At 59.7% G+C, this 13525-nt stretch overlaps 1 protein-coding gene across 1 annotated transcript in view; it reads right to left on the bottom strand.

Moving 5' to 3' along the window:
- LOC138786387 (myosin-IIIb-like) overlaps nucleotides 1–13525 on the bottom strand; it is an 80635-nt gene that overhangs the window by 34762 nt on the left and 32348 nt on the right. Inside the window, exons 15-17 of the mRNA XM_069963374.1 lie at nucleotides 8971–9082; nucleotides 8822–8868; nucleotides 5585–5644 (exon numbers count right to left, since the gene is read on the bottom strand). Of these exons, the coding sequence (XP_069819475.1) occupies nucleotides 5585–5644; nucleotides 8822–8868; nucleotides 8971–9082 (219 nt within the window). The remainder of the gene's footprint in view (nucleotides 1–5584; nucleotides 5645–8821; nucleotides 8869–8970; nucleotides 9083–13525) is intronic.

Here is a 13525-nt window from a genome sequence, read left to right as displayed (position 1 = left end):
TCACAGCCCCTCCCACCATCACATCCCCTATGTATCAGGGGGAACATCCATAGTCACAGCCCCTCCCATCATCACATCCCCTATGTATCAGGGGGAACATCCATAGTCACAGCCCCTCCCACCATCACATCCCCTATGTATCAGGAGGAACATCCATAGTCACAGCCCCTCCCACCATCACATCCCCTATGTATCAGGAGGAACATCCATAGTCACAGCCCCTCCCACCATCACATCCCCTATGTATCAGGGGGAACATCCATAGTCACAGCCCCTCCCACCATCACATCCCCTATGTATCAGGAGGAACATCCATAGTCACAGCCCCTCCCACCATCACATCCCCCAGGTATCAGGAGGAACATCCATAGTCACAGCCCCTCCCACCATCACATCCCCTATGTATCAGGAGGAACATCCATAGTCACAGCCCCTCCCACCATCACATCCCCTATGTATCAGGGGGAACATCCATAGTCACAGCCCCTCCCACCATCACATCCCCTATGTATCAGGGGGAACATCCATAGTCACAGCCCCTCCCACCATCACATCCCCTATGTATCAGGAGGAACATCCATAGTCACAGCCCCTCCCACCATCACATCCCCTATGTATCAGGAGGAACATCCATAGTCACAGCCCCTCCCACCATCACATCCCACAGGTATCAGGAGGAACATCCATAGTCACAGCCCCTCCCACCATCACATCCCCTATGTATCAGGAGGAACATCCATAGTCACAGCCCCTCCCACCATCACATCCCACAGGTATCAGGAGGAACATCCATAGTCACAGCCCCTCCCACCATCACATCCCCTATGTATCAGGAGGAACATCCATAGTCACAGCCCCTCCCACCATCACATCCCCTATGTATCAGGGGGAACATCCATAGTCACAGCCCCTCCCACCATCACATCCCCTATGTATCAGGGGGAACATCCATAGTCACAGCCCCTCCCACCATCACATCCCCTATGTATCAGGAGGAACATCCATAGTCACAGCCCCTCCCACCATCACATCCCCTATGTATCAGGAGGAACATCCATAGTCACAGCCCCTCCCACCATCACATCCCCTATGTATCAGGAGGAACATCCATAGTCACAGCCCCTCCCACCATCACATCCCCAATGTATCAGGGGGAACATCCATAGTCACAGCCCCTCCCACCATCACATCCCCTATGTATCAGGGGGAACATCCATAGTCACAGCCCCTCCCACCATCACATCCCACAGGTATCAGGAGGAACATCCATAGTCACAGCCCCTCCCACCATCACATCCCACAGGTATCAGGAGGAACATCCATAGTCACAGCCCCTCCCACCATCACATCCCCTATGTATCAGGAGGAACATCCATAGTCACAGCCCCTCCCACCATCACATCCCCTATGTATCAGGGGGAACATCCATAGTCACAGCCCCTCCCACCATCACATCCCACAGGTATCAGGAGGAACATCCATAGTCACAGCCCCTCCCACCATCACATCCCACAGGTATCAGGGGGAACATCCATAGTCACAGCCCCTCCCACCATCACCCCCCTATGTATCAGGGGGAACATCCATAGTCACAGCCCCTCCCACCATCACATCCCCTATGTATCAGGAGGAACATCCATAGTCACAGCCCCTCCCACCATCACATCCCCTATGTATCAGGAGGAACATCCATAGTCACAGCCCCTCCCACCATCACATCCCCTATGTATCAGGAGGAACATCCATAGTCACAGCCCCTCCCATCATCACATCCCCTATGTATCAGGAGGAACATCCATAGTCACAGCCCCTCCCACCATCACATCCCACAGGTATCAGGAGGAACATCCATAGTCACAGCCCCTCCCACCATCACATCCCCTATGTATCAGGAGGAACATCCATAGTCACAGCCCCTCCCACCATCACATCCCACAGGTATCAGGAGGAACATCCATAGTCACAGCCCCTCCCACCATCACATCCCACATGGTATCAGGGGGAACATCCATAGTCACAGCCCCTCCCACCATCACATCCCAAGGTATCAGGGAGGAACATCCATAGTCACAGCCCCTCCCACCATCACATCCCCTATGTATCAGGAGGAACATCCATAGTCACAAGCCCCTCCCACCATCACATCCCACAGGTATCAGGAGGAACATCCATAGTCACAGCCCCTCCCACCATCACATCCCCTATGTATCAGGAGGAACATCCATAGTCACAGCCCCTCCCACCATCACATCCCACAGGTATCAGGGGGAACATCCATAGTCACAGCCCCTCCCACCATCACATCCCCTATGTATCAGGGGGAACATCCATAGTCACAGCCCCTCCCACCATCACATCCCCTATGTATCAGGAGGAACATCCATAGTCACAGCCCCTCCCACCATCACATCCCCTATGTATCAGGAGGAACATCCCTAGTCACAGCCCCTCCCACCATCACATCCCACAGGTATCAGGAGGAACATCCATAGTCACAGCCCCTCCCACCATCACATCCCCTATGTATCAGGAGGAACATCCATAGTCACAGCCCCTCCCACCATCACATCCCCTATGTATCAGGAGGAACATCCATAGTCACAGCCCCTCCCACCATCACATCCCACAGGTATCAGGAGGAACATCCATAGTCACAGCCCCTCCCACCATCACATCCCACAGGTATCAGGAGGGAACATCCATAGTCAAGCCCCTCCCACCATCACAATCCCACAGGTATCAGGGGGAACAGTCCATAGTCACAGCCCCTCCCACCTTCACATCCCCTATGTATCAGGAGGAAACTCCATAGTCACAGCCCCTCCCACCATCACATCCCCTATGTATCAGGGGGAACATCCATAGTCAACAGCCCCTCCCACCATCACATCCCACAGGTATCAGGAGGAACATCCATAGTCACAGCCCCTCCCACCATCACATCCCCTATGTATCAGGGGAACAACCATAGTCAACAGCCCCTCACCTCATCCACAGCCCCTATGTAATCAGGAGGAAACATCCATAGCACAGCCCCGTCCCACCATCACATCACCCTATTGTATGCAGGGGGGAACATCCATAGTCACACGCCCTCCCACCATCCACCATCCCTGATGTATCATGGGGAACCTCCGATGTCACAGCCCCTCCCACCCATCACATCCCCTATGTATCAGGCGGAACATCCATAGTCACAGCCCCTCCCACCATCACATCCCACAGTATCAGGGGAACATCCATAGTCACAGCCCCTCCCACCCTTATCACTATCCCTATGTATCAGGAGGAACATCCATAGTCCACAGCCCCTCCCACCATCACATCCCACAGGTATCAGGGGGAACAATCCATAGCACAGCCCCTCCCACCATCACATCCCACAGTTATCAGGAGGAACATCCATAGTCACAGCCCCTCCCACCATCACATCCCACCAGGTATCAGAGGAACATCCATGTCACAGCCCCTCCCACCATCACATCCCACAGGTATCAGGAGGAACATCCATAGTCACAAGCCCCTCCCACCATCAACATCCCACTATGTATCAGGAGGGAAACATCCATAGTCACAGCCCCTCCCATCATCACATCCCACAGGTATCAGGGGGAACATCCCATAGTCACAGCCCCTCCCACCATCACATCCCCTATGTATCAGGAGGAACATCCATAGTCACAGCCCCTCCCACCATCACATTCCCCTATGTATCAGGAGGAACATCCATAGTCACAGACCCCTCCCACCATCACATCCCTATGTATCAGGAGGACATCCATAGTCACAGCCCTCCCACCATCACATCCCCTATGTATCAGGAGGAACATCCATAGTCACAGCCCCTCCACCATCACATCCCCTATGTATCAGGAGGAACATCCATAGTCACAGCCCCTCCCACCATCACATCCCCTATGTATCAGGAGGAACATCCATAGTCACAGCCCTCCCACCATCACATCCCACAGGTATCAGAGGGAACATCCATAGTCACAGCCCCTCCCACCATCACATCCCCTATGTATCAGGAGGAACATCCATAGTCACAGCCCCTCCCACCATCACATCCCCTATGTATCAGGGGGAACAACCATAGTCACAGCCCCTCCCACCATCACATCCCCTATGTATCAGGAGGAACATCCATAGTCACAGCCCCTCCCACCATCACATCCCACAGGTATCAGGAGGAACATCCATAGTCACAGCCCCTCCCACCATCACATCCCACAGGTATCAGGAGGAACATCCATAGTCACAGCCCCTCCCACCATCACATCCCCTATGTATCAGGAGGAACATCCATAGTCACAGCCCCTCCCACCATCACATCCCCTATGTATCAGGAGGAACATCCATAGTCACAGCCCCTCCCACCATCACATCCCCTATGTATCAGGAGGAACATCCATAGTCACAGCCCCTCCCACCATCACATCCCCAATGTATCAGGAGGAACATCCATAGTCACAGCCCCTCCCACCATCACATCCCACAGGGTATCAGGAGGAACATCCATAGTCACAGCCCCTCCCACCATCACATCCCACAGGTATCAGGAGGAACATCCATAGTCCAGCCCCTCCCACCATCACATCCCCTATGTATCAGGAGGACACATCCATAGTCACAGCCCCTCCCACCATCACATCCCACAGGTACAGGAGGAACATCCATAGTCACAGCCCCTCCATCATCACATCCCCTATGTATCAGGGGAACATCCATAGTCACAGCCCCTCCCACCAACACATCCCACAGGTATCAGGGGGAACATCCATAGTCACAGCCCCTCCCACCATCACATCCCACAGGTATCAGGGGGAACATCCATAGTCACAGCCCCTCCCACCATCACATCCCACAGGTATCAGGGGGAACCTCCATAGTCACAGCCCCTCCCACCATCACAATCCCCTATGTATCAGGAGGAACATCCATAGTCACAGCCCCTCCCACCATCACATCCCCTATGTATCAGGAGGAACATCCATAGTCACAGCCCCCTCCCACCATCACATCCCCTATGTATCAGGAGGAACATCCATAGTCACAGCCCCTCCCACCATCACATCCCCTATGTCATCAGGAGGAACATCCATAGTCACAGCCCCTCCCACCATCACATCCCCTATGTATCAGGAGGAACATCCATAGTCACAGCCCCTCCCACCATCACATCCCCTATGTATCAGGAGGAACATCCATAGTCACAGCCCCTCCCACCATCACATCCCCTATGTATCAGGAGGAACATCCATAGTCACAGCCCCTCCCACCATCACATCCCCTATGTATCAGGGGGAACATCCATAGTCACAGCCCCTCCCATCATCACATCCCCTATGTATCAGGAGGAACATCCATAGTCACAGCCCCTCCCACCATCACATCCCACAGGTATCAGGGGGAACATCCATAGTCACAGCCCCTCCCCCCATCACATCCCCTATGTATCAGGAGGAACATCCATAGTCACAGCCCCTCCCACCATCACATCCCACAGGTATCAGGGGGAACATCCATAGTCACAGCCCCTCCCACCATCACATCCCCTATGTATCAGGAGGAACATCCATACCCGAAATTGCGCGCCCACAGACATCTTACGAGCAGACGCTTTATCCTGTAAGATCAGAGCCTGAAATACAGACACAGAAAAGAGAATAAGTGTGAAGGGTCATGCAGGGGCGCGGTGTATACGGGGCGGGGCGCGGTGTATACGGGGCGCGGTGTATACGGGGCGCGGTGTATACGGGGCGCGGTGTATACGGGGCGCGGTGTATACGGGGCGCGGTGTATACGGGACGGGGGCGCGGTGTATACGGGACGGGGGCGCGGTGTATATGGGACGGGGGCGCGGTGTATACGGGCGGGAGGTACAGACAGTCACCTTCTCCCTGTATATACGGGCGGGGGCGCGGGGTACAGACACTCACCTTCTCCCTGTATATACGGGGCGCGGGGTACAGACACTCACCTTCTCCCTGTATATACGGGGCGGGGGCGCGGGGTACAGACACTCACCTTCTCCCTGTATATACGGGGCGGGGGCGCGGGGTACAGACACTCACCTTCTCCCTGTATATACGGGGCGGGGGCGCGGGGTACAGACACTCACCTTCTCCCTGTATATACGGGTCGGGGGCGCGGGGTACAGACACTCACCTTCTCCCTGTATATACGGGGCGCGGGGTACAGACACTCACCTTCTCCCTGTATATACGGGGCGGGGGCGCGGGGTACAGACACTCACCTTCTCCCTGTATATACGGGACGGGGGCGCGGGGTACAGACACTCACCTTCTCCCTGTATATACGGGGCGGGGGCGCGGGGTACAGACACTCACCTTCTCCCTGTATATACGGGGCGGGGGCGCGGGGTACAGACACTCACCTTCTCCCTGTATATACGGGGCGGGGGCGCGGGGTACAGACACTCACCTTCTCCCTGTATATACGGGGCGGGGGCGCGGGGTACAGACACTCACCTTCTCCCTGTATATACGGGGCGGGGGCGCGGGGTACAGACACTCACCTTCTCCCTGTATATACGGGGCGGGGCGCGGTGTATACGGGGCGGGGTGTATACAGGAGCGCTGTGTATACGGGGTGGGGGCGCGGTGTATACGGGGCGCGGTGTATACGGGGCGGGGGCGCGGTGTATACGGGGCGGGGGCGCGGTGTATACAGGAGCGCGGTGTATACGGGACGGGGCGCGGTGTATACGGGACGGGGCGCGGTGTATACGGGACGGGGCGCGGTGTATACGGGACGGGGGCGCGGTGTATACGGGGCGGGGGCGCGGTGTATACGGGGCGGGGGCGCGGTGTATACGGGGCGGGGGCGCGGTGTATACGGGGCGGGGGCGCGGTGTATACGGGGCGGGGGCGCGGTGTATACGGGGCGGGGGCGCGGTGTATACGGGGCGGGGGCGCGGTGTATACGGGGCGGGGGCGCGGTGTATACGGGAGCGCTGTGTATACGGGGCGGGGGCGCGGTGTATACAGGAGCGCGGTGTATACGGGGCGGGGGCGCGGTGTATACGGGGCGGGGGCGCGGTGTATACGGGGCGGGGGCGCGGTGTATACGGGGCGGGGGCGCGGTGTATACGGGGGCGGGGGAGCGGTGTATACGGGGCGGGGGAGCGGTGTATACGGGGCGGGGGAGCGGTGTATACGGGGCGGGGGAGCGGTGTATACGGGGCGGGGGAGCGGTGTATACGGGGCGGGGGAGCGGTGTATACGGGGCGGGGGAGCGGTGTATACGGGGCGGGGGAGCGGTGTATACGGGGCGGGGGAGCGGTGTATACGGGGCGGGGGAGCGGTGTATACGGGGCGGGGGAGCGGTGTATACGGGGCGGGGGAGCGGTGTATACGGGGCGGGGGAGCGGTGTATACGGGGCGGGGGAGCGGTGTATACGGGGCGGGGGCGCGGTGTATACGGGGCGGGGGCGCGGTGTATACGGGGCGGGGGCGCGGTGTATACGGGGCGGGGGCGTGGTGTATACGGGGCGAGGGCGCAGTGTATACGGGCGGGAGGTACAGACACTCACCTTCTCCCTGTATATACGGGGCGGGGCGCGGTGTATACGGGGCGCGGTGTATACGGGGCGGGGGCGCGGTGTATACAGGAGCGCGGTGTATACGGGGCGGGAGCGGTGTATACAGGAGCGTGGTGTATACGGGGCGGGGGCGCGGTGTATACAGGAGCGCGGTGTATACAGGAGCGCGGTGTATGCGGGGGCGCGGTGTATGCGGGGGCGCGGTGTATGCGGGGGCACCGTGTATACGGAGCGGGGGCGCAGTGTATACGGGGCGGGGTGTATACAGGAGCTCGGTGTATACGGGGCGGGGGCGCGGTGTATACGGGGCGGAGGCGCGGTGTATACGGGGCGGGGGCGCGGTGTATACGGGGCGGGGGCGCGGTGTATACGGGGCGGGGGCGCGGTGTATACGGGGCGGGGGCGCGGTGTATACGGGGCGGGGGCGCGGTGTATACGGGGCGGGGGCGGTGTATACGGGGCGGGGGCGCGTGTATACGGGGCGGGGGCGCGGTGTATACGGGGCGGGGGCGCGGTGTATACGGGGCGGGGGCGCGGTGTATACGGGGCGGGGGCGCGGTGTATACGGGGCGGGGGCGCGGTGTATACGGGGCGGGGGCGCGGTGTATACGGGGCGCGGTGTATACGGGCAGGAGGTACAGACACTCACCTACTCCCTGTATATACGGGGCGGGGGCGCGGGGTACAGACACTCACCTACTCCCTGTATATACGGGGCGGGGCCGCGGGGTACAGACACTCACCTTCTCCCTGTATATACGGGGCGGGGGGTACAGACACTCACCTTCTCCCTGTATATACGGGGCGGGGGCGCAGGGTACAGACACTCACCTTCTCCCTGTATATACGGGGCGGGGGCACGGGGTACAGACACTCACCTTCTCCCTGTATATACGGGGCGGGGCCGCGGGGTACAGACACTCACCTTCTCCCTGTATATACGGGGCGGGGCCGCGGGGTACAGACACTCACCTTCTCCCTGTATATACGGGGCGGGGGCGCGGGGTACAGACACTCACCTTCTCCCTGTATATACGGGGCGGGGCCGCGGGGTACAGACACTCACCTTCTCCGTGTATATACGGGGCGGGGCCGCGGGGTACAGACACTCACCTTCTCCCTGTATATACGGGGCGGGGGCGCAGGGTACAGACACTCACCTTCTCCCTGTATATACAGGGCGGGGCCGCGGGGTACAGACACTGACCTTCTCCCTGTATATACGGGGCGGGGCCGCGGGGTACAGACACTCACCTTCTCCCTGTGCACAGGCATCAGGGTTCCCGTCCTGGAGATGCTGGCTGAGAAAATAGTCAAGAAAAGACGACTAAGTATATTCCATGAGACAGAAGGAGGGGCTGACATAGGACACGCCCACAGTGAGGTCATCAGCGATCACCCACCTGTGAAGAGCAGGCTCAGTAATAAGGTCTCACTGCTGATGAACAAGTTCTGGATGTTCATGGGGATGGTGTCCCTGTTCTTCTCCAAGAAGCCAACTGCTGTGTACTGTACCTGGAAGGGAGAGGAGGAGGAAGATATGAGGAGGAGGAGGAGGAGGAGGAGGAGGAGGGGAGAAGCAGAGGAGGAGGGGAGAAGCAGAGGAGGAAGGGAGAAGCAGAGGAGGAGGGGAGAAGCAGAGGAGGAGGGGAGAAGCAGAGGAGGAGGGGAGAAGCAGAGGAGGAGGGGAGAAGCAGAGGAGGAGGGGAGAAGCAGAGGAGGAAGGGAGAAGCAGAGGAGGAGGGGAGAAGCAGATGAGGAGGGGAGAAGCAGATGAGGAGGGGAGAAGCAGAGGAGAAGGGGAGAAGCAGAGAAGCAGAGGAGGAGGGGAGAAGCAGAGGAGGAGGGGAGAAGCAGAGGAGGAGGGGAGAAGCAGAGGAGAAGGGGAGAAGCAGAGGAGGAGGGGAGAAGCAGAGGAGGAGGGGAGAAGCAGAGGAGGAGGGGAGAAGCAGAGGAGGAGGGGAGAAGCAGAGGAGGAGGGGAGAAGCAGAGGAGGAGGGGAGAAGCAGAGGAGGAGGGGAGAAGCAGAGGAGGAGGGGAGAAGCAGAGGAGGAGGGGAGAAGCAGAGGAGGAGGGGAGAAGCAGAGGAGAAGCAGAGGAGAAGCAGAGGAGGAGGGGAGAAGGAGGGGAGAAGGTGAGGAGAAGGAGGGGAGAAGCAGAGGAGGAGGGGGAGAAGCAGAGAAGGAGGGGAGAAGCAGAGGAGGAGGGGAGAAGCAGAGGAGAAGCAGAGGAGGAGGGGAGAAGGAGGGGAGAAGGTGAGGAGAAGGAGGGGAGAAGCAGAGGAGGAGGGGGAGAAGCAGAGGAGGGGGGGAGAAGCAGAGGAGGAGGGGAGAAGGAGGGGAGAAGGAGGGGAGAAGGAGGGGAGAAGCAGAGGAGAAGGAGGGGAGAAGCAGAGGAGGAGGGGAGAAGCAGAGGAGGAGGGGAGAGGAGGGAAGAAGCAGAGGAGGAGGGGAGAAGCAGAGGAGGAGGGGAGAAGCAGAGAAGCAGAGGAGGAGGGGAGAAGCAGAGGAGGAGGGGAGAAGCAGAGGAGGAGGGGAGAAGCAGAGGAGGAAGGGAGAGGCAGAGGAGGAGGGGAGGAGGAGGGGAGAAGCAGAGGAGGAGGGGAGAAGCAGAGGAGGAGGGGAGAAGCAGAGGAGGAGGGGAGAAGCAGAGGAGGAGGGGAGAAGCAGAGGAGGAGGGGAGAAGCAGAGGAGGAGGGGAGAAGCAGAGGAGGAGGGGAGAAGCAGAGGAGGAGGAGGGGAGAAGCAGAGGAGGAGGGGAGAAGCAGAGGAGGGGGGAGAAGCAGAGGAGGAGGGGAGAAGCAGAGGAGGAGGGGAGAAGCAGAGGAGGAGGGGAGAAGCAGAGAAGCAGAGGAGGAGGGGAGAAGCAGAGAAGCAGAGGAGGAGGGGAGAAGCAGATGAGGAGGGGAGAAGCAGAGGAGGAGGGGAGAAGCAGAGGAGGAGGGGAGAAGCAGAGGAGGAGGGGAGAAGCAGAGAAGCAGAGGAGGAGGGGAGAAGCAGAGAAGCAGAGGAGGAGGGGAGAAGCAGAGAAGCAGAGGAGGAGGGGAGAAGCAGAGAAGCAGAGGAGGAGGGGAGAAGCAGAGAAGCAGAGGAGGAGGGGAGAAGCAGAGGAGGAGGGGAGAAGCAGATGAGGAGGGGAGAAGCAGAGGAGGAGGGGAGAAGCAGAGGAGGAGGGGAGAAGCAGAGGAGGAGGGGAGAAGCAGAGGAGGAGGGGAGAAGCAGAGAAGCAGAGGAGGAGGGGAGAAGCAGAGGAGGAGGGGAGAAGCAGAGGAGGAGGGGAGAAGCAGAGGAGAAGGGGAGAAGCAGAGGAGGAGGGGAGAAGCAGAGGAGGAGGGGAGAAGCAGAGGAGGAGGGGAGAAGCAGAGGAGGAGGGGAGAAGCAGAGGAGGAGGGGAGAAGCAGAGGAGGAGGGGAGAAGCAGAGGAGGAGGGGAGAAGCAGAGGAGGAGGGGAGAAGCAGAGGAGGAAGGGAGAAGCAGAGGAGGAGGGGAGAAGCAGAGGAGGAGGGGAGAAGGAGGGGAGAAGGTGAGGAGAAGGAGGGGAGAAGCAGAGGAGGAGGGGGAGAAGCAGAGGAGGAGGGGAGAAGGAGGGGAGAAGCAGAGGAGGAGGGGAGAAGGAGGGGAGAAGCAGAGGAGGAGGGGAGAAGCAGAGGAGGAGGGGAGAAGCAGAGGAGGAGGGGAGAAGCAGAGGAGGAGGGGAGAAGCAGAGGAGGAGGGGAGAAGCAGAGGAGGAGGGGAGAAGCAGAGGAGGAGGGGAGAGGAGGGAAGAAGCAGAGGAGGAGGGGAGAAGCAGAGGAGGAGGGGAGAAGCAGAGGAGGAGGGGAGAAGCAGAGGAGGAGGGGAGAAGCAGAGGAGAAGGGGAGAAGCAGAGAAGCAGAGGAGGAGGGGAGAAGCAGAGGAGGAGGGGAGAAGCAGAGGAGGAAGGGAGAAGCAGAGGAGGAAGGGAGAAGCAGAGGAGGAAGGGAGAAGCAGAGGAGGAGGGGAGAAGCAGAGGAGGAGGGGAGAAGCAGAGGAGGAGGGGAGAAGGGGAGAAGCAGAGAAGCAGAGGAGGAGGGGAGAAGCAGAGGAGGAGGGGAGAAGCAGAGGAGGAAGGGAGAAGCAGAGGAGGAAGGGAGAAGCAGAGGAGGAGGGGAGAAGCAGAGGAGGAGGGGAGAAGCAGAGGAGGAGGGGAGAAGGAGGGGAGAAGGAGAGGAGAAGGAGGAGGAGGGGAGAAGCAGAGGAAGAGGGGAGAAGGGGAGAAGCAGAGGAGGAGGGGAGAAGCAGAGGAGGAGGGGAGAAGCAGAGGAGGAGGGGAGAAGGAGGGGAGAAGGAGGGGAGAAGGGGAGGAGAAGGAGGAGGAGGGGAGAAGCAGAGGAAGAGGGGAGAAGCAGAGGAGGAAGGGAGAAGCAGAGGAGGAGGGGAGAAGCAGAGGAGGAGGGGAGAAGGAGGGGAGAAGGAGGGGAGAAGGAGAGGAGAAGGAGGAGGAGGGGAGAAGCAGAGGAAGAGGGGAGAAGGAGGGGAGAAGGGGAGAAGCAGAGAAGCAGAGGAGGAGGGGAGAAGCAGAGGAGGAGGGGAGAAGCGGAGAAGCAGAGAAGCAGAGGAGGAGGGGAGAAGCAGAGGAGGAGGGGAGAAGCAGAGGAGGAGGGGAGAAGCAGAGGAGAAGGGGAGAAGCAGAGAAGCAGAGGAGGAGGGGAGAAGCAGAGGAGGAGGGGAGAAGCAGAGAAGCAGAGGAGGAGGGGAGAAGCAGAGGAGGAGGGGAGAAGCAGAGGAGGAGGGGAGAAGCAGAGGAGGAGGGGAGAAGCAGAGGAGGAGGGGAGAAGCAGAGGAGAAGGGGAGAAGCAGAGAAGCAGAGGAGGAGGGGAGAAGCAGAGGAGAAGGGGAGAAGCAGAGAAGCAGAGGAGGAGGGGAGAAGCAGAGGAGGAGGGGAGAAGCAGAGGAGGAGGGGAGAAGCAGAGGAGGAGGGGAGAAGCAGAGGAGGAGGGGAGAAGCAGAGGAGGAGGGGAGAAGCAGAGGAGGAGGGGAGAAGCAGAGGAGGAGGGGAGAAGCAGAGGAGGAGGGGAGAAGCAGAGGAGGGAGGGGAGAAGCAGAGGAGGAGGGGAGAAGCAGAGGAGGAGGGAGAAGCAGAGGAGGAGGGGAGAAGCAGAGGAGGGGGGGAGAAGCAGAGGAGGGGGGGAGAAGCAGAGGAGGAGGGGAGAAGCAGAGGAGGAGGGGAGAAGCAGAGGAGGAGGGGAGAAGCAGAGGAGGAGGGGAGAAGCAGAGGAGGAGGGGAGAAGCAGAGAAGCAGAGGAGGAGGGGAGAAGCAGAGGAGGAGGGGAGAAGCAGAGGAGGAAGGGAGAAGCAGAGGAGGAAGGGAGAAGCAGAGGAGGAAGGGAGAAGCAGAGGAGGAAGGGAGAAGCAGAGGAGGAAGGGAGAAGCAGAGGAGGAGGGGAGAAGCAGAGGAAGAGGGGAGAAGGAGGGGAGAAGGGGAGAAGCAGAGAAGCAGAGGAGGAGGGGAGAAGCAGAGGAGGAGGGGAGAAGCAGAGGAGGAAGGGAGAAGCAGAGGAGGAAGGGAGAAGCAGAGGAGGAGGGGAGAAGCAGAGGAGGAGGGGAGAAGCAGAGGAGGAGGGGAGAAGGAGGGGAGAAGGAGAGGAGAAGGAGGAGGAGGGGAGAAGCAGAGGAAGAGGGGAGAAGCAGAGGAAGAGGGGAGAAGGAGGGGAGAAGGGGAGAAGCAGAGAAGCAGAGGAGGAGGGGAGAAGCAGAGGAGGAGGGGAGAAGCAGAGGAGGAGGGGAGAAGGAGGGGAGAAGGGGAGGAGAAGGAGGAGGAGGGGAGAAGCAGAGGAAGAGGGGAGAAGCAGAGGAGGAAGGGAGAAGCAGAGGAGGAGGGGAGAAGCAGAGGAGGAGGGGAGAAGGAGGGGAGAAGGAGGGGAGAAGGAGAGGAGAAGGAGGAGGAGGGGAGAAGCAGAGGAAGAGGGGAGAAGGAGGGGAGAAGGGGAGAAGCAGAGAA

This window comes from Dendropsophus ebraccatus, chromosome 3 (genome assembly GCF_027789765.1).
Source record: "Dendropsophus ebraccatus isolate aDenEbr1 chromosome 3, aDenEbr1.pat, whole genome shotgun sequence".
NCBI lineage: Eukaryota > Metazoa > Chordata > Amphibia > Anura > Hylidae > Dendropsophus > Dendropsophus ebraccatus.
This window is presented reverse-complemented; position numbering and strand designations above follow the sequence as displayed.